The 22,056-nt window shown below is 40.5% G+C and overlaps 1 protein-coding gene across 1 annotated transcript in view; it reads right to left on the bottom strand.

The window, feature by feature from the left end:
* DAPP1 (dual adaptor of phosphotyrosine and 3-phosphoinositides 1) overlaps positions 1-22,056 on the bottom strand; it is a 45,218-nt gene that overhangs the window by 2,779 nt on the left and 20,383 nt on the right. The window contains exons 3-8 of the mRNA XM_007063037.4: positions 18,742-18,875; positions 8,811-8,941; positions 5,713-5,760; positions 2,703-2,765; positions 1,373-1,458; positions 617-704 (exon numbers count right to left, since the gene is read on the bottom strand). Of these exons, the coding sequence (XP_007063099.1) occupies positions 617-704; positions 1,373-1,458; positions 2,703-2,765; positions 5,713-5,760; positions 8,811-8,941; positions 18,742-18,875 (550 nt within the window). The remainder of the gene's footprint in view (positions 1-616; positions 705-1,372; positions 1,459-2,702; positions 2,766-5,712; positions 5,761-8,810; positions 8,942-18,741; positions 18,876-22,056) is intronic.

Here is a 22,056-nt window from a genome sequence, read left to right as displayed (position 1 = left end):
TTTCATGTTTTCAAGCTTTTCTCTGCTACCATGATGGCTAGAAAGTCACTTTTCCTTCCCATGAAAACAGAATTTCACTTAACAACATGATGCCAGGTGTTTAAGAAAAATACCAAGAATCATGAGATTAATGATAAAACCACGAGAGTTGACAACACTCTGTTGGAGATTACTGTTTAATGTATTTTATATACGCACTCAGAGCCCATTTGACTGGAGCATTTTTACAAATAAAAAAATTGCTAAGTGTACATATGGATGGTGTACACACATTAGGAAGGAGAATACCTCATTGTGCAGAGAATCTCAAACCAACTCCACAATGAGATTTCTGTAGCACTGGAAATAAATCCATAATTTAAGAATTGAAAAAGAAAAATATCTAGGATGACAACTTGTTCTATGGTCATTCAAAATGGAGAAGGCTATATAGTTTCAACAAGGGTATGGCAATGTAATCATAGCTGGATTAATGCATTGCTATGGTAAATACATCTATCTGTTAGACATGTAAATACAGGAAAGAGCCAACAAATGCTTGTCTGATCTTTTGGTGTGCTAAATCCTAGGGATTAGCCTTCTGCCCACACTGCCATTTAACACACCATTTCCTTACCAATTTCCATCGCAGTATCTTAATCCACTCATCAGCTTCTATGCCAGTCTTTGCACACAGGTAATATGTCCTTAGCGGGAATACTAAACTGTAAAGAAAACATAATCTAAATCCATTCCAATAATCAGTATTTCCTCCCACAGCGATGCTTCCTCCCACATTGGCACCGACCAGTTTTTGTTCAGACTTCAGGTGCTGGAGTGATGCTACATTTGTGTGGCTAATGTCTCAGGTCCTACCTACAGTCCGGTTTCAGCTGTTTAGCCAGAACTATTTTTTAATCCAGTTCTTGAGAGTGAGAGTCTTGTTAATACATTGTGCCTGGCCAATATTGACAAATGAATTGTGTTTTGCAGAATTGTGCGGGGGTTGGCTTTAGTGCACGCGCCGCAAAAATAACCAGGGTTAAATTCACTGGTGGTGGTCTCACCTCAGTATGAGTTGCACCTGCCTACCCTGGGGCTGAATTTAGTTTTCTGAGTGGAAGTGGGAATCAATAATGAATGAACCCCGTAGCTCAAGCAAGAGTACTATCTCCATCATTGACTTTTACAGAGCTATATGGAACTGATCAAGGGAGCTGGTTGAGATACATGGATACAATAAAGAGTGGGAGAGACTCTATAATGCTCACCCATTATCATCGGGTATCTGTCAGGAGTGGCTGGCAATAGCAAATCAATGTTTCCTGAGTATATTACGGCTTTCGGAAAAGCTAGGCAAAAGAATCAAGGGTTAATTTGGACTGCAACTTACCAGAAACAGTTTACTCGTTCCTGTGAGTAATCAAATTGCACTGCTGAGCATTCCGTTAAGTCTAGTACCCGAATTGGTTCTGTGGACTTCAAAATAACATATTTTAAAAATGAGAGTGTGTGAAACTGGAAGAAAGACAGTAGCTGACCTCACTCCCAAGGTTTCACTTTCTTTCCATGCACTAACGGTGACAAGGGGCCAGATTCTGCTCTCAGTTATGTTGGAGTAGTAAATGCAGAGTAACACAGTGGAGTCTATCCAAATTTACAGCGATATATCTGAGAGCAGAATTTGGATGAATACAAGGAACAGGAAAATACCTTTAAATTTAGAGTTGGGCTGATGACAGCATGGTACTGCCAGCTGGAAGAGAATAGGTTTGGGGCACACTTACAGGGATATAGCTGACTAATGACTCTGCCACCAAAATAGCAAGGCTTTTCATATAGCTTCCCACTAAAGTGGGGCTTCTGGTGAAGAGGGTATGCTGGTGGCTATATATCCCATGATGGCAGGAAAAGGGTTATCCACGCTGTTACATCTGGGGCAAAGTAATGTAAAACAGAGCAACAGAGAGAGTAAATGCTTGGAAAGCAGGAATACCAAAAGGGGAGAAAAGGCATTGTGTAACTCCGAATAATGGGGTGAAACTGAGGAAAGGAAAATAAACCCTGAATATCAGGAAAAATATCCCATTAATAATTCAGTGAGGTTGTGGAACAGCATTCTCAAGTGAAAGTGTTCAGTGATAACTCAGTGATTAAGGGCTTGTAAAAGATCTGCTTTATTCTGTGTCTGGTTCCATCTGGCTGTACATAAGCACAAGAACTTCACAGCCTGCTGCCCAGGCTCTCTCTCAGAAACTCAGCCCTTGAAGGTACAGTCCCCAATACCACTTCTGCCCTTTAAACAAGATTAAACAAAGCAATTTAGAATATACTGTAAAGAACAGCTTTGTATTGGGTTATGGCCAAGACATTAAACATCTACTAGGCTATAATATTTATAATTATTCTCTAAAGTCAATGACAAAACTACTATTGACTTCACCGGGAGCAAGATTAACCTGTCATCACTTGGCATGTGATGGCTAAAAACATGCATGAGTTCCACAAGTGGAACCATGGCATTTGTGAAAAAGGTGAGGTCAGGGGAGCATGGCACTGCAGGGATTTAAATACTGGAATTGATGTCAATTGTATTCAGCCTGAGAAATGCTAGGGCACCTACAACTCCCACTGAATTCCAAAGGATTTGAATGCTCTCAGGATCAGGCCCTATTTGAGATCTGATCATTTTAAACCATGTCAAATTACAATTTGCTACTCACCGTCTGGTCTTTGAAATATTTAAGTTCATTCCTATGCAGTGTAAACCACCTCATTTTCCAATTCTGAGAAATCAAGAAAGAAAGCAAATGGTTTGAGAATTTTAAAATAAAGTAAAAAAAATACAGCAGTCAAAATCAAGCAACCTTTTTCTTGAAACCATTTTGTTTCTTAAAGATGAGAGGCTCTATGTTTAATCAGAAGAACACTTTCCTATAACAGGAAGTGTCCTTTACTAAACTAGACTGGCATCCAAAAAGATAATATAGATATTATATAAAATAAAATGGGAATTAGATGCATTAAAATGAAGACCTTGACCATGAAAGGCCTAAGATTGGTGATAATATTAATCACTACCATACACTTTCTGCCTACGGATCACAAAGTTCTTTACAAAGAAGAATAAGTTTTATCACCATTTTACAGATGGGAAAATTGAGGTTCAGAGAGGTTAGATGACTTGCCCATGATTGCTGGCCTGAAAAGGCACAGTATCTGCCTCTCAGATCAAAGTTCCTAGGAAAGCCCAGACCTTGAGACTTCGTCACAGATTGCCTGGTACTGATAGACGTTAGGGTCCAGATTGGTATATTATATTAAGGGATCTGCTATTGTGAGGTTCTCTGAACAGCCTCAATGATGGAAGCTGAGGGTGCTCAGCACCTTACATGAGTAGGACTGAAGTCATGAGATACAGAGGATCAGACTGATGGAGAGCTTTTAAACAATCAATGAAACAAATGTGTATATATTACAGCATTTAACGTCAAACCAATTAAATGGACCTTTGAGCAACTGACTGACAGAAAGAGATCAAAGACATAAGAATGGCCATACTGGGTCAGATCAATGGTCCGTCTAGCTCAGTATCCTGTCTCTGACAGTGGCCTGTGCCAGGTGCTTCAACAGGAGTGATCAGAACAGGGCAATTTATCAAGTGATCCATTCCTCATCATCCAACCCATGCTTCTAGCAGTCAGAGGCTTAGGGACACCCAGAGGAGGGGGTTGCATCCCTGACCATCTTGGCTAGGGACCTATCCTCCATGAACTTTTCTAATTCTTTTTTGAACGCAGTTATACTTTTGGCCTTCACAACATCCCCTGGCGATGAGTTCCACAGGTTGACAGTGCATTGTGTGAAGAAGTACTTCCTTAGGTTTGTTTTAAACCATGGCCTATTGATTTCATTGTGTGACTCCTGGTTTGTGTGTTATGTAAAGGGGTAGATAACACTTCCTTATTAATTGTCTCCACACTATTCCTGATTTTACTGACCAGTATCACATCCCCCCTCAGTCGTCTCTTTTCCAAACTGAACAGTCCCAGTCTTTTTAATCTCTCCTCAGATGGAAATTGTTCCATACACCTAATCATTTTTGTTGCCCTTCACTGTACTTTTTCCAGTTCTAACATATCTTTTTTGAGCGGATATGTCCAGAACTTTTTTGAGCGGATATGTCCAGAAGTGCAGTGTTCAAGGTCTGGGCTTATCATGGCTTTATATAGTAGCATTATGATATGTTCGATCTTTTTATCTATTTCTTTCCTAATAGTTCCGAACATTCTATTAGCTTTTTTGACTGCCACTGTACATTGAGCAGATGTTTTCAGAGAACTATCCACAATGAAGCCAACATCTCTTTCTTGAATGGTAACAGCTAATTGAGACCCCATCATTTTATATGTATGGTAGGGATTATGTTTTCCAATGTGCATTACTTTCAGCTTATCAACATTGCATTTCATCTGCCATTTTCTTACCCACTCATCTAGTTTTGTGAGATCCCTTTGTAACTCTTCAGAGTCTGCTTAACTATCCTGAGTAATTTTGTATCATCTGCAAACTTTCCCACCTCACTATTTACCCTCTTTTTCCAGATCATTTATGAATATGTAGAACAGCACTAGTCCCAATACAGATCCTTGGTGGACCCTGCTGTTTACCTCTTTCCATTGTTAAAACTGACCTTTTATTCCTAGCCTTCTTTTAACCAGTTACTGAGCCATGAGAGGACCTTCCCTCTTATCCCATGACTATTTAGTTTGCTTAAGAGCCTTTGGTGAGGGACCTTGTCAAAGTTTTTCTGAAAGTCCAAGTACACTGTATCCACTGGATCACCCTTGTCCACATGTTTGTTGACCCCCCTCAAAGAAATCTAATAGATTGGTGAGGCATGATTTCCCTTTACAAAAGCCATGTTGACTCTTCCCCAACATATCACGTTCATCTATGCGTCTGCTAATCACTATCGTTTCAACCAATTTGCCTGGTATTTTTCAGGTTTACTGGCCTGGAACTGCCAAGATGACTTCTGGAGCTTTTTTAAAGAAATTGTCATCACATTAGTTATCCGCCAGTCATCAGCTACAGAGGCTGAATTAAGCAATAGGGTACATACCACAGTTAGTAGTTCTGCAATTTCATATCTGAGTCCCTTCAGAACTCTTTGGTGAGTATCATCTGGTCCAGGAGACTTATTACTGTTTAATTTACCAATCTGTTCGAAAACCTCCTCTATTTACACTTCTATATGGGTGAGTTCCTCAGATTTGTCTTCTAAAAAGAATGGCTCAGGTGTAGATATCTCCCACACATCCTCTTCAGTGAAGACCAATGCAAAGAATTCATTTAGCTTCTCCGCAACGGCCTTGTCTTTTTTGCGTGTTCCTTTAGCACCTCAATTGCCCATTGGCCCCACCAATTGTTTCCCAGGCATCCTGATCCTGATGTACTTAAAACAAAATTTGCTGTTAATTTTTGTGTCATTTGCTAGCTGCTCTTCATATTCTTTTTTGATCTGCCTAATTATACTTTTACACTTCACTTGCCAGAGTTTGTTTCTATTTTTCTGGGTAATGATTTATTTCTCATTTCACTATATATAGGATATTAAACCACAGAGATGCTAAGTTAAACCTGGGATTTTCTCTTCCTCCTCAATTTTCATTTCTTTCTATGGGCATGGGATGGAAGAGAGGAGTATGAAAGCTCTGAAGTTTTTCTTACCTTTACTATTTTGCCTTGTTTTATCAAGTATCCTTCTTTTGTACCAAGCTGCAAAGAAAGAAGGAAAGACTCAGCTGTGTTTATATTTTGTTCCTTTTTATTATGAGCAAAACAAAATCAAACTATAGCTCATTCTTCTCCAGATACCTCCCACAACGACTCATCTTATCCTTATGCTCGTGCAGCTTCTGTACTGCCTCAGAGTGTGGGCCAAATTCCCCCAAACGTCATTCCATTGACTTCAAAGGAGTGGTACCCTCTTACACCAGGGGGTAATTGTGAATATGAGTAGGCCAGAATCTATTCACAGAGTTCTCCAAGTATATAATGACCCATATTCAGTAAAATATACTCAGCAATTAAGTCATTTTACTTCATTTACCTAGATGCCACATGTCATAATACTTAAGCCAATGGGATTATCCATGTAAACTGTTCTGGAAACATTAAAAAAACCCAAAGAACTGGGACAGATTTTAATTTGCCTTGGTTAAGTATTCTCTATATGTGACAAAAGCCCTTCCAACTAAAGATGAGCAGAGTACGAACAGAACATAGCATAACACAAAGCATGCGCTAGGGAATTTTTGATCCAGTTAGGCAAAAACACGCATTTGACAACAGTCGGAATGTTGGATGCACAATTTTGGCCTTGATTTTCAAAAATGATTAATGATGTGGGTGCTTAAACTTCTTGGATGCGCCCCCTTGAAGCTTCAAGAAAGGCCTGACTTTTCATCATCTTCACCAGAGATATCTGGAAATCACTAAATCATAGAAGTGCAGGACTGGAAGGGACCTCAATAGGTCATCTAATCCAGTTCCCTGCACTCAAGACAGGACTAAGTAATAACTAGACCATTCCTAAAAAGAAAAGGGGTACTTGTGGCACCTTAGAGACTAACAAATTTATTTGAGCGTAAGCTTTCGTGAGCTACAGCTCACTTCATCGGATGCATGAAATACTCCTTTTCTTTTTGCGAATACAGACTAACACGGCTGCTACTCTGAAACCTGTCATCTAGACCATTCCTGACAGGTATTTGTCTAACCTGTTCTTAAAAATTTCCAATGACAGAGATTCCACAACCCCCTCCCCCAGGCAATTTGTTCCAGTGCTTAACCATCCTGACAATTAGAAAATTTTTCCTAATGTCCAACCTAAACCTCCCCTGCCACAATTTAAGACCATTGTTTCTTGTCCTATCCTCAGAGGTTAATGAGAACAATTTTTTAGCCTTCTCTTTGTAACAGCCTTTTATGTAGTGAAAACTGTTATCATGTCCCCCTTCAGTCTTCTCTTCTCCAGACTAAACAAACCCAATGTTTTCAATCTTTCATCATAGACCACGTTTTCTAGACCTTTAATCATTTTTGTTGCTCTCCTCTAGACTTTTTCCAATTTGTCCACATCTTTCCTGAAATATGGTGCCCAGAACTGGACACAGTGCAGTACTCCAGTTGAGGCCATATCAGTGTGGAGTAGAATGGTAGAATTACTTCCCGTGTCTTGCTTACAATACTTCTGCTGATACATCCCAGAATGATATTTGCTTTTTTTTTTTTGCAAGTGTTACACTGTTCACTCATATTTACCTTGTGGTCCACTGTGACCCCCAGATCCCTTTCCTCAGTACTCCTTCCTAGGCAGTCATTTCTCATTTTGTATGTGTGCAACTGATTGTTCCTTCCTAAGTGGAGAACTTTGCATTTGTCCTTATTGAATTTCATGTTATTTACTTCAGACCACTTCTCCAGTTTGTCCAGATCATTTTGAATTGTAATCCTATCCTCCAAAGCACTTGTAACCTCTCCCAGCTTTGTATTGTCCGCAGACTTTTTAAGTGTACTCTCTATGCCATTCTCTAAATCATTTATGAAGATACTGAACAGAACTGGACCTAGCAGCCATCCCTGCAGGACTCCACCCAAGATGCCTTTCCCGCTTGACTGTGAACCATTGATAACTACTCTGGCCATGTCTCTACGTACAGCACTGTAGCGGCACAGCTATACTGATACCGTTGCACTGCTGCAACATGTCTGGTGAAGACGCTCCATGCCGACGGGAGAGAGCTCTCCCATCAGTATAATAAAACACCTCCGCGAGCAGCAGAAGCTGTGTCACCGGGAGAAGCTCTCCCACCGACGTAGCTCTGTGCTCACGAGCGCTTATGTCGGTGTAATTTATGTCACTCAGGGGGTGGTTTTTTCACACCACAGTGACGTAAGTTATGCCAACATAGCTTGTAGTGTAGACATAGCCTCCCTGGGAATGGTTTTCCAACCAGTAATGCACCAACCTTCCAGTAGCTCCAGCTAGGCTATATTTCCCAAGTTTGTTTATGAGAGGGTCATGTGAGACAATGTCAAAAGCCTTACTGAAGTCAAGATGTACCTCATCTACCACATCCACAAGGCTTGTTACTCTGTCAAAGAAAGCTATTAGGTTGGTTTGACAGGATTTATTATTGATAAACCTATGCTGACTGTTACTTATCACCTTATTATCTTCCAGGTGTTTGCAAATTGATTGCCAGATTATTTGCTCCTTTGTCTTTCTGGATACTGAAGTTAAGCTGTCTGGTCTATAATTCCCCGGGTTGTCCTTTTTCCCCTTTTTATAAATGGGCACTATATTTGCCCTCTTCCAGTTCTCTGGAATCTCTCCCATTTTCCATGAGTTTTCAGAGGTAATCGCTAATGGTTCAGATATCTCCTCAGTCAGCTCCTTGAGTATTCTAGGATGTATTTCATCATTAAATCATTCTGGCTATGATTTTTTTGTAAAAACTGACTAGTTTCAAAACTTTTTAAAGTTAATATTCTAAAGGGATGGGGTGGAGCTCTTTGGTTCTTCAAGAGTCAAAAATAATTTTAGTTCAGATGGAAAGATTTGCATATGACAGCTCGCTTATTAACATTTTCTAATGCTCAGCATTGCTGATCTCCTGAGGAGAATGGTGGAAAGGTTCTTATTCATCACAAGACTATGTACCGGCAGGATTATTTTCTTGGCTATAACCATTTTTAAAAGGGTAGATGCTCTTGGCTGGCTGCATTACACTCAGAGTCTTAATAACAGAAAAGTAACTTACCGAAGGTGCATTCAGGACAAGATCATTTTCAGTTTTTCCTGTTTGCATCGCAGTGTGAACCCGGACAGACTCATAAATAGAAGGTTCTTCCACTTTCCGGGGATACGGATGTTTCAGTACAATTAGGGTGCCTGAATAAAAGATAGCACAAGTGAGTGATGTGACAAAGTGGATAATACAAAATGATTGTCCCAGCTCTGTGTGTGTGTGTGTGTGTTTGGAGTTCTGGAGCACTCCTGTGTTGTCAGGTTCCTAAGACAAGAGTGGGATTTTGGCCACACACAGGTCAGAGGACAATCATGTCATAAATGACACTTAAATTATTGATTAAATTAGGCAAATCATTTTCAAAGTGCACAGCCTAAGTAACTGGACTGTACATAAGGTTTTCCACAGGGGACAAGAATCCTTCCCCACAAACTGCAGAGCGGCTATGGACAGTGAGTAATGGATCTGTGTAGCAGCGGTTCCATCTGACTCGAGTGGATCCTTCACCCTTGACTCTACCCTGCCCTGCTCCCAGAAAGTCCTGGACCTCTGTTCCACTGTGCATGTGGACTCAGGATCTCCTGTGTGGGTTACCCAAATCCTGCCCCTCTGCTGTGTCTGAAAACCTCTGCTTTCCTATACATGCCCAACTGCACCTCTTCTCTTCTATTCCTTCAAGTAGGTGCCATGGTTGTGTCTACACTATAGAGCTGATGCCGGCATAGCTATGTTGACACACCCATACCAACATAGGCCCCTCAAGTAGCTGCAGCACCAACAGAAGGAGGAGTTCTGCTGGTTTAAAAACACCTCCCCCCCCCCCCCATGACATCAGCTAAGAAGCCCTTTTCTCTTGGCATAGCTGAGTCTACACTGAGGTTTTGTCAGCACAGCTATTACAGAAGGTAATGTTGTTTTTTTCACACCCCTGACTGACATAGCTATAAGTTTTAAGTGAAGACCAGGCCTGACTTTTTGAATTTGCCTTCAAGCAGATATTCATGTAAACCTCTTCCTAATTTGATATGAGTGGAAAAGCCAAGAAGGCAGCACCACAGAACTTTCACACCTGCATGAGGCAAGAAAAATATGTTTTCTTTGTTCCCTTTAGAGATGTAGTTTGAATCTGCTTTTGTTCATGGAATCATCATTATTAGGATAATTGGAGTAGACACACAACATGCGGCTTTCTTGATTATCAAGCACCTAATCTGTGTTTCACAATTGGAAGCCATTTCTTACCTCACATAAATCTCTGACATGGATAAACATCCTTCTCATTAGAAGAGATGGAATTATGTATCTATGCCCAGTATCCTCGATTTTTTCATAGTTGTATATAAATACATTGTGCCTTTTTTAAGCACCCAAACTCAGAGTTGTGGATATAAGGACCCAAAGTTTTTAAGTCTAGTGCAAAGATGGAGAGATGTTCACTTCAGTCTTTTATGCACAATGAAGAGAATGGTCCAGTAGATGGGACCCGCGATCAGGTACCAGGAGACTGTTGTTATCTGCCTGGATGTGCCACTGACCTACTGTGTGGCATTGGTCAAATCACTTCATCTCCCTGGGCTTTCATTTTCCCTTCTGCAATAATAACGCTGGGAATAATAAAGCTGACCCACCTTTGATAATTACTCTATGGATGAAAAGTGCTTTTCTTCTGGGTGACCAGATAGAAAGTGTGAAAAATCGGGACAGGAGGTGGGGGGGTAATAGGCACCTATATAAGAAAAAGTCCCAAATATCGGGACTGTCCCTATAAAATTGAGACATCTGGTCACCCTAAGTGCTTTCTACTGTAAATGCTTCATATTTCCTATTAGAGAAGATTTACAACTTCTATTTTTATAGAACTTCCTCAGTAAATACAATCTTGGCTATAGAATGTATGAGGTAGTACCTAAAAGGCAGGGTGGTTGTTGGTTTGTTTGTTTTTTGAAACACTCATTTTCTATTTGTGAAAGAGAAACAAATTACATGAAAATGACGTTTTTGAGGCCTTCCCTCCATTTAGCATATGTTAAAATATCTGTTATTTAATTTCCATGATTGAAACTTGACTAGTCATGTCCTCTTGAGCTTGTGATCATTGGTTCTCACAAGCTAAGCAATGTTAAGACTAATAAGGACTTGGATTGGAGATCCACAAGGAAAACCCAAAGTGCTGTAGGAAGAGGTACTGCTGTCCGCTGAACCAGTGACCTGGATAGGGTACTAAGGGACACTGCTGCTACCTGGGGCCCCAATCCTGCAGACACTTATGCACATGCTTCCGATCTTGGGGAAGAGGGGTCGCTCTGCTTCAGATGCTTGCAAGCGATCTCTTTATTCTGTGTCCAGTTCCAGCTGGCTGGGCATAACAACAAGAGCTTCACAGTGTCCAGACTATCTAGGAAGCTCAGCCCTTAAAGACACAATCCCCAATACCACAAGATCCCATCTACACTAGAAAAGGTTTAGTGGTATACCTATATAGGCAATCCTCCTAACATAGCTGTATCTTATTCTGGCAACAGAGTACTTTACAATAGGTTGTACCAGTTCCCAAGCAAAACAAGCTGTACCAGCAAAAGCCCTTTTTTTGCTAGTATAACTGTGTCTGTTTTGGTGGCCCAAATATTGTGTACAAAAATTAAACCTTTGCCTAACAATACTAAACTGGCAATGTTTATAAAAATAGACCTGGCCTAAATTTATGCACTACAGTTAGTCCCATTTAAATCAATAGGTTTACTTAGTATATTAAGTTAAGCATATAATTAAATCTTCAGAGTATCAAGGCTTAAGAGAGCCATCCTAAGAGAGATACAAAGGCAGCCCTGAGCAGTTGTGATCAGCTGATGGGTTTTGTGTTTGTGGGTGTGCTGTGGTGTTAGAGAAGAGGGGTGTTAACGGCTGTTTTGGCAATATTCTGACTCAGCTACAGTCTGTCCACTTGCAAAGTGATAAGGTAAAACTTAAAAACAGGAAACCAGGGATGAAACAAAAATAAATCCAGATTTTTATTATTCAAACCTAACAGAATAGAAGGACATGAATATCTACAACATGTAAACAACCTGACTTCATTGGTATCTCACACTAAAATCCCTAATCTTCTGGAAGTTAACAACCTAACTTGTCCTCTTTATTTAAACTGCACTATCTTCTTTCAGTATTATCTAGTTATACGTGACCTTCTCCACACTTGGTTCGTTCATTTTATAAGATCCATTCCCAGAATGCTCTCCTCTAATAGCCAACCCTTTAAAACCAGGGGAAAGAACCAGCTGCACCCCTCAGGGGCCCATGGTGGCCATTAGTGGATTGCAGCTGACTGTATCTTTCTTCCTTCTAGCTGGTAAGTATTTGGCTCATGTTTAGTTTTTCTTGTTTTTTTCCTTTCCTTTGCAGGCAGAGAAGTTCCTTTGAGGGTGGTTTTTAAGCCACACTCCAAGCTTCTCACACAGACTCAGCTAACATAATTAATTAAACCCCTTCACCAAGTAGCTGATCTGGTAGTTAATAAGGCTACAGGTATCCCAGATAGAACCTGCCACCTTCCCTCAGAGTAATGAAAAAACTAAGATATAGCAGGGTCCACTATTGATGAATCAAACATGCCTCTATTTGTATGAGCTTACTCCAGCAGGCTATAGGAACCTCTGTATCTAAAGAATTTACTGAGCTCAGCTAAAGAGACCAGTAACCTTTGGTAATCAGAAAAGGAGCTTCCATTCTCTTCTCTTAGTCCTGAGTAGGTGGCACAACCTCACGCTGCTATATAAATATCAGGCAATAATAATACATTTAGAATTTTTACCTATATATATCTCAAAGCACTTCACAAAGGTGAGTAAGCATTATTATCCCCATTGTAGAGATAGGGAAATGAAGCACCATCACACACTGAATCAACGGTAAAGTCAGGAAGAGAAACCAGGTTCCTTGACTCTTGGTTTGGTAATCTAGCCAGTGGGTCACACTACCTTAATAAAACAAGAACACAGTAGTCTGTTGTTGGTCAGTTTGTTCCAGTTAGCACTATGACTTGGTTACAATGTCATAACATTTAACTTTGTTTTTAGGGTAGAAGTATCACCTTTTCTGAAACAAGCTATTAATATTCTTGCTCGCTATATCACTGCTTGGTAAGACGAAGTCTTATACAAGTGTCATCAAGTATGTGATCCGCATGTCCTTCAGGCTAACCTTCATGGAGCTGTGATTAAACAGCGGAGAGTTTATGTTTGCAGCAAAACACTAGCAAAGGAGATCTCTAAAATTAGACTGGTGCTTCACATCCAACCTTCTTCACTACCCATATGCATTTTCTAAAACTACAAAGCTCACAAGCCTAGCTGAAAAAGGAGATCAAAGAGACAATACAAAATAAACTTTCCAAATGATTGTTAATAATGTATTAAATTCTCCCGATGAGTTATATTTTGCAAGAGGGGATGGGGAAAAAATAACATTTGAAGTAAATAGCTGACATCTGATCATAGAAACAGGGAAGCATGCAAATGTGATATGCTTAACTTGAGCTATGTGGTGTAGGTCAAGGGTCATAGGCAGTTTAATTCTCCCTAGCTCTACGGAAAATTTCTTTTACATTTAATAAGGATGGAACCAAGAGGCCTCTATTAGCAATTACTCGAAATGAAGAGAGAGCGATATCCTGTGTATTAAGTTCCGTAGACAATTATATACTTGCGGCAGAATTGCATACCCGAGTTTAAACATTCTATAAAAATGATACTATTTTCTATTAAGTTCTGTAGGATTTTTCCATAAGGAATATTTTAGGTAGCATCATTCAGTAAATATATAAGAAATAGAAATGTCCAGTTCAATCCGTAGCAAGACATTTTTGTGGGGTGTGTGTGGTTTTAGGGTTGGGTTTTTTTGGGGGGGGGGTGCGGGAGGGTTGGTATATATTTCTGCTTTCCAACAAATAGGGATCTTCTGAAAACTAACAGAACAGGAAAATATCAGTACGTGACTATATTCTTGGAAATTTAAGCCGATTAAAGCCACAGTTTGGTTTTTCTGTCTGGTTAATGACTCAAAGCTTACACATGGTTTTTAAAAACCATTAGCTGAGAACTAGTAAAGAAAGCAAACAAATAGAAAAAAAATAATCTTTTGACTATGTTTGTTTGGCAAGAAGACGGAAATGTGACCGTGTATTGCTTCTACCCTTGTTACTGAACTGAGCTTTTATACCAGTCAATTGTCTATTCAAGAAACTGTCTCACAGCAAATACTAGCCTGAGTCACATTTTTGTTTGTTTGAATTTTTGCATTATAGGAAGTAAGGGAAGAAGTGTGCACACTGGAACACTGAAGTAAAACCAGCATTAATGTGTATAGCTATTTGCAATGACTAATAAAGCTATAGACAGAAATAAGGCTAGTTAGAATTCTAACGCTTAGGCCCCAATCCAGAACGAAAGTACCTCTGTACCCACATGCATCACTTCGCAGGATCTCAGGGTAGGGTTGCCAGGTGTCCATTTTTAGACCCTGGTGGCTCCGGTCAGCACTGCCGACCAGGCCGTTAAAAGTCCGGTCGGCAGCGCAGCGGGGGCCTGGGCTAAGACAGGTTCCCTACCTGCCCTGGCTCTGCGTGGCTCCCAGAAGCGGCCACCAGGCACATGGGTAGCCAGGGAGGCGCCGTGCGCTGTTGCCACTCCTAGTGCTGACCAATGGGAGCTGCGGGGGCACTGCCTGCAGGTGCAAGGGCAGCGCGCGGAGCCTCTCTGGCCACCCATGCACCTAGGGGCTGCTAGGACCTGTCGACCACTTCCTAGGAGCCATGGTAAGCGCCACCGGGACCCTGTACCCCGAACCCCCTCCCGCACCCCAACCCTCTGCCCCATCTTGGAGTACCCTCCCAAACCCAAATTCCCTTGCAAACCCTGCACCCCACACACCCCCAATACCCTGCCCCAGCCCTGAGCTCCCAAACTCCTCAGCCCCAGCTCAGAGCCCCCTCATTCACCCCAAACCTCTCAACCCCGGCCCCACCCCAGCGCCCACACTCCCAGCCAGAGCCTTCACCCCCTCCCACACGCCGAACCCCTCGGCCCCAGCCCAGAGCCCCCTCCTGCACCCCAAACCTCTCATCCCCGCAGGGCCAGCTCCAGGCACCAGCTTTCCAAGCAGGTGCTTGGGGGGCATTCAGAATGGGGCGGCAGTCTGTGTCCCGCGGCGGCAATTCGGCGGCACCTCCGCCGCTCTTCCAGGTGCGGCAGGGCAGCAATTTGGTGCCAACTGCTTGGGGCGGCAAAATTGGTAGAGCCGCCCCTGCATCCCCGGCCCCACCCCAGAGCCCACACTCCCAGCCGGAGCCCTCACCCCCTTCCACACTCCAAACCCCTCAGCCCCAACCCAGAGCCCCTCCTGCACCCCAAACCTCTCATCCCTGGCCCCATCCCAGAGCCTGCACCGCGAGCTGGAGTCATCACCTTCCTCTGTACCCTAACCCCCTGCCCTAGCCTGGAAATCCTCTTCTGCACCCTGAACCCCACATTTCTGGCCCCACCTGGAGCCTGCACCCCCAACCCGATCTCAGGGCCTTATACAACTTTTCATCCATAGATCTCCAAGTGCTTTACAAAGCTCAGGTTCGTAATTTCCTCACCTGACAGATAGGTAACCCAGAGCATCTAAATGACTTGGCTAAGGTTTCACAGTGAGACGGTGATAGAGTGGGAGGAGAAATAAACTCTCCTGACTCAGTGTGATGCCCTAATCACTGGAACTACATTAAAAAACACACAGCGTTTAAAAGTGAGCACAAAACAATCATTAGTGTCGTAGAAAAGTCACTAGAGCTGGTCAAAAAATGAGTACAATAAAATATTTCATGTTTCCATTCTAAATGGGTTGAAATTAACCCATTTTTCATTAAAAAAATATATTTTTCACAACTTTTTGCAAAATGTTTGTCTAAAACATCAAGTGATTTTCATTTAGTGATTTTTATTTTTTTAATAAATGAAAACATTTTCATTTACTGAAAACCTGAGTTTTGGTAAATGGAAATTTTTGAATTAGACTTCTTTTGTGAAAATTTCTGATAATGACAATTGATCACAAAAGTTTACATTTTCAAAAGTCGTCTATTTTTAAATAAATAAACTTTTTGTTGAAAAAATGTTGACAAGCTCCACTAAGTTACACCCTCCTTTCCCAGGAACATGGAACTTAGGCTTGAGAACCATGAGTTTGTTTGAATTTTTTTCCTGCACCTCTAAAACCTTTCAGAGCCCACACTAACTGTACTTTTTAATGTAGCAAAATGAAAATTGGATGGGGAGCCTTTGGAGATGATTTCTATTTCTCTGTTGGTGATAGCATGTGCTTGTGAAGTCCTTTGTTTATAAACCAGCCAGAGAATATAATAATTCAGGTTCCTTGTTTATTCCGTCATATTGCTGAGCTGCCAATTTTACCATATAACATTCCATGCCAGTATTTAAAAAAAAAAAGAAACTCATTGATTATACAATTACTGACCGCTAGCACCTGAGCCAAAGTTCTCACGTTATCTATCATTGAGTGAGAGCATGGACTGAGAGCCAGAACCGGATTCTGTTCCCAGCTCTGCCACTGATATGTTTTCTGACCTTGGGCCAGATAGTTCACCTCTTTTGGCCTAATGACATTTACCTTCTTATGGATAACAGCTAAGTATTATAATTCTTTTAAAGGGTTGTGCTTGAACAGACAACTTACTGCTCCTGCCCCATTAAATTAGCCATTACCCCACAGGCAGCTATTATTATTAATCATGTTTATTATGGTAGTGCTCAAGGGGCTGGACATCAGGATGTGAAATCAGCATTGGTGCTCTGTCTTCCTGTATGTTGCGGCATATAGGCAAGGAAAGTGGAAAGGGAACAAGCTTGTTGGCGAGATACTTTAATACCCATTTCCAGCCTCTAGCTCTGTCTGATTTAGACAGATGAGATGGGTTTCACAGAGCTAGCAGAATCTGATTAGGGGGCCTTAAGCCAACTGCCAAGCACATCATTCAGCACTAAGGATCCAGCTTGCAGAGATCATATAGCACCAAATCCTTATTTACTAATGGATGTAACACATGGAGTGAAGGAAGGAAAAATCATAATTTTCTACATGTCATCTGAAATATTTGAAAGGTTAAACTTGCTGATATATTTCTGACTTCAGATAAGAATCTTCTCATAGCCCAAAATGGATATTTAGATTGAAACATTTTCATCTTAAACTTTAAACCAAAACAGTTCCTGCGAACTAGTACTTTGAAGCATGGTTCATAGTATAGTTGCATTTTTAACATAAACCTTTTTAACCCTGTGATTGGATTAATACTTAGATCCCAAATATACAGAAGTGCTTGAGTACATACTTATTGATGTATATGCCATCACAGTAATTGCACCTGGAGGTAATCATTTAGGCATCTATCTGATTATTTACATGTACAAATACCACTACTGCACATACAAATTATTTGCATATTTTTTGCACACACAAATTATTAACAGTTTTCTGCCTTACAAATGTTCATTAATCCTAGCAATTTCCACTGTGGAGGTAGGTAAGCCTTAATCTTTTTTAAAGATAAGAAAACCACAACAAGAAAGACTGGCCCAAGGCCACAGAAGCGACAGTGCCAAATCTAGCATTAGAACTCAGGAGTACCTGGCACCTAGACCTAACCTATACTTTTAGCACCCCTCTTTCTCTCAGAATTAGTACTAGAAATTTGAGCTCAGCGTTTTAAATTTCATTCCTACAAGTGAGTTGGTCTATGATCTGCTGGTAGGAAGAGTCTTTCTCCTTCTCCTTGACCCCATTCAAGCAGCAGCTGTCTGTTGAAATGGTCTGTGCTCCTCTTGTGGTAAATAACACACTGATTAAGCTAACATTTTTTTAAAAAAAATCCCTGTTTCAGGGCAGAGCAAGTCAACAAGCAGGCTGCTCTGCCTCAGCGGAGGAAATCACTTGTTAATGGTGAAGTATAGGGCATGTAAACTGCAGGTGAGGTGAGGAAACCAATGTGGATTTCTGGCCTGGGAAGTAGTGGAAATAAATTCCTTCATAGCTCTCTCCTTCCTCTACTCTCAGCCCCCTCCCTCCATGCCTCCTCTTCTGAGAAGATGTTTAAATGTTATTTTGGGACAGTCATCAAATTGTAGTTTTTAACCCTGTATTTCTTAATCTAGTAAAATAAAAAGCTGGCGGGAGAGGAGATTAAGGGTCCTATGCTCCTCAGCATATGCACATTCTGAAATGCTTCTTCTGAGCTAAGATTGTGCTAGCAGCAAAGACAAGGCAACAACAGAAGCTTCTTAGGTTAAAACAATCACACACTACATCACCTTGTTAGACAAGTGCATAATAAGCACAGGTATTTCACTGGTAATCATCATCATGTGACCATCTTCTGTTCTCAGCAATCAATTCTTTTCTCAGTAACACTGGAATAAATCAAAACTAACTCTATTGACTTCACTGCTGAGAGCAATTTCTATAGTTCTGTGTCACATCAAGCTGCTCTAACCTGTTTCTGGCACCAGCTGATTCTAATAGATACAAAGTTCTACCACGTGGCTCCCTAAAACCGCTACGGTTCCCTCCTTTCTCCAGGGTGGATCCAAGCAAAGGCCTCTGCCTCAGGGATTGGAGACAACATCCTGTTACTGGCTCTACCCTGACACCAAAAAAGGCTTGTGTCCCAGGCTGGTAAAATCACAAGCTACTGACTTTGGTTTGTGTTTAGATTAAGCAGAAGGCATCTCTAAACCTAAACCTCTGGTATGTTTAACGTTGGCACACACAAAATAATATCCGAAGAGGTACATCTGGGCAGGTTTTGAGTAAAAATGACTGTCTGGTGTAAATATGAAGTGGGTTCCCTAAAGCCATCTCCACACTCACACATATGACACACATCGTTTACCTGTCTCGCTTCCAATTAAAGGCTGGTTTGCAAAATGCATGACTAACTCCTTCAAGCTGGGAAATTCATTAAATCCAAACTTGAATGAAGACCCCATGTGCTCCACATGGAAATGTTTCACAGAATCTCTTGCTCTAAAAGGAAAAAGAGAATTGTCCAAATACGTAAAGTTTGCAAATTACAAAATGTTTCTGGAGGAAAATGTAAACACTTATTGCTTTGTGCTTACACAGCACCAACCATGTTTAGATCTTGGAGCTTTATGAACGTTGGGACTGATTTTTCAAAGCCACAGCATTTTCAGAGCTCCCATTCACTCCAGTTCCAGTTGTAGGTGCTTGACACCTCTGGAAGCCAGGCCTATTAATTAAGAGTTGCAACACCACTATGAGGTAGGGTAAGTATTATCACTGTTTTACAGATGTGGTAATGAAAACACAGAAAGCTTAAGTGACTGGTCCAAGGTCACATTGGGAGTCAATAACAGAGTGTACCCAAGAGTCCTTTCTCCTAGCCTCCTGCTCTACCCACCAGGATGCCTGTCCAGTTAGTAGCAATACTGCCCTTTGTACGCACCGCCCGGCCCTACTACCGATTGGATGGTTTAGTGAGGTCCTCAGATCGGCCCTGCCAGGGTCGGTCACGGCCCTGGTGGAGCGCCGAGAAGACAGTCGAACTGCATACTGCTAATTCTTAAGATATAATCTCTCTGTTCAGTGTACACATTTTATTTATTGGATAACAATTTCAAAATTAGGCACTTTTAAAAGTGGCCTGATTTTTTTTTTTTCCAGAAGTCTCCCTAATCTCACAGGGAAGTCACTTTGTGTTACAGGCACTCAGTACCTTTTCAAAATCAGGCCTCCTTTATGTAAGTGTCTAAATCTATATTTAGAGCTTAATTTTAGGCATCCGGATTTGAGAATTTTTGGCCTACTATTTACTTTCACCACCAAAGGCTCCGATCAGGATAGGGGGTCTCTTGTGCTAGGCACTAAACAAATGCACACAGGAAGAGATGTGTCAGTACAGTGCACACAGTACAGTGCCATTCAGGAGAACTTGGTGATGTACAAAGAGCTATACAAGTCCTGACTTCCTCACTGGATGTTATTCATACATAAGGCAGCGAAGCAATTCATATCAGAGGCATTGGAGCCGGCATTTCTCTTCTGTTAAAGTGGATCTTGTTAACAATAGCACCTAAGGTAATCCAGAGAATCTTTAAAAGAAAAGGTTACGAAAAAAACAAGAAACAAATATATTCAAAATAGTGGAGAAAGGGGAGAGTTATGAACTCCTATTATTTTCTCATCATTTAGTAGGAACTACTTTTCATAGTGGATGCGTACAATCCCTGATATATTTTAATGGGTCTTATTAATTATATTTAATTATGTTAAAGAGCCATGTTCTGAGCACAGCTGGCCACTCTAGAGTGTGCATTCATAGGCCTTAGAGCACCGCTCTTGTGGCTGAAAAGACCTTCTGCCTTCAGCCTCCCATCACACAATGCAGGCAAGACATGTGCCAATAGCATACTAGCATGTATGCTGTCGTGGCTTCTTGCTACAGTGCGGTCATGTTTTCATCTTTTCATCTAATTTCACAGGAAATAAAGTGTGGCAATGAGAGTAGGCTCTATTCATTGCTTAGTTTCTCTTCAAAGTTAGTGAATTTAACCACTCACTAGCTTCACACTGCTAATGTCAATCAAAATATCAAGGTATATCTGAGCATAGTTTCATACTGAAGCAAGCCATTAATGATGACTGATAAAGTCTGGGCATGTGTGAAAGGACAGATGTGTGAAAGGACAGATAGAAGATATTCAGGAGAGTAGATCAGCTATACACTAAGATATAGAGCTGGCTGGAAAATGTTATGCATGTTCCATGAAAAATATCTTAACAAAATTTAAACTTTTCATTTTGTAATGAACATTTTTTTTTATTAGCTTCATCAAAACATCCAGGACATAATTTAGAATTAAACAAGCATTTTTCATTTTGTTTGAAAATATCTTTCAATTAACCAAATTTTTGTTTCAAATGAAAAATTGTCACTTTTCCTCCCTTTTCCCTCCCCCTCCCTTTATTTCTGTGGGGAAAAGAAAAAGGGGATAGTATAATGGAATAAAATGAAAAATTTTATTTGAATCAAACTTTTTCAATTCATTTGGCTGAAAAATAAAAAAATAGTCAAGGGAAATACATTACTGCTAAAAATTTTCATTTCCTTTGACAAGCCATTTTTTGTATTAAAAAAGTTATGATTAAAAAATTTTGACCAGTTCTACTGAGGTATCTTCTGATCTACAGCATCCAAAGATGGAAGCAAACATTTATACCAAACTGTAAAGCACTCTGAGGACTAAATTTAATTATGCTCATTGACCCTGAGTTTTGGATACTAATTTTTCACATGAAATCTATTTTCATACATCTGAAGTGTCATCTTTGGATGCCTTATATAAGAATTAAAAAAAAGCTGAGTAATTAAAAAAATAAAATCTATCATTCAAAGACTTACTCTGATTTCATCTTCTAAATAACAGGACATACATTCCCACAGAGGAAATTTGCTAGATGTTTGTTTTGTGCATTTCTTCCTCTCCTTCACAATGCAATCAGCTACCCCACAACAGTTGGGTAACTAGGAAAGCATGTACTCTAGCTGATATGCACCATGTCCCCGCATAATAAGTTGTTATTACATGCATCTCTGAAGGAACTATCAGTGGGCATCTAAAAGATCTGGGCAGTCTGAGCTGTCAGTGAAACTTAATATTCTCTACTCCACTCACCACTTTTGTGCTGGAGTGACTCCACTGACTTCAATAGAGATAAACCAGCATAAAAGTGACGTAACGGAGTAAAGAATCAGGGCCAAGGATCCCGACCTGTGATTTTTATTTCAACTAACAAAGTAACAAACCAATGACACTGTATCAATATTCACTTCACAATTTTCAAGGATGAATAAACCCTTCCAGCATGAACCTCAGTCTTGCAGATATAAAATGAGACTTAAGGAGCAATTTTCTTTTTATCAGTTGTTTACAAATATTTAATTTATTCTTAAGTTATTGCAAGTAGTAACTCTTTTAAATACATTTTCTGGTTTACTATATATAACTTTCAGATTGTCATGCAAAACTGGATTTTGTTTGAGAAATTGCCAGTGGCAGAGGCTTAGTTCAAATACTGCTTAATTCTTTCTGCTAGTGTAAAAATAGTCAGGCCACTGAGAAATTATATTCTTTAAAAATTAAGAAATAACTGTTTGTTTCTAAGAGTTTTCCTTTTCATGATT

Source organism: Chelonia mydas, chromosome 4 (assembly GCF_015237465.2).
Source record: "Chelonia mydas isolate rCheMyd1 chromosome 4, rCheMyd1.pri.v2, whole genome shotgun sequence".
Lineage (NCBI taxonomy): Eukaryota > Metazoa > Chordata > Testudines > Cheloniidae > Chelonia > Chelonia mydas.
Note: the sequence above shows the minus strand (reverse complement) of the source record. Positions and strands in the feature narration are given on the sequence as shown.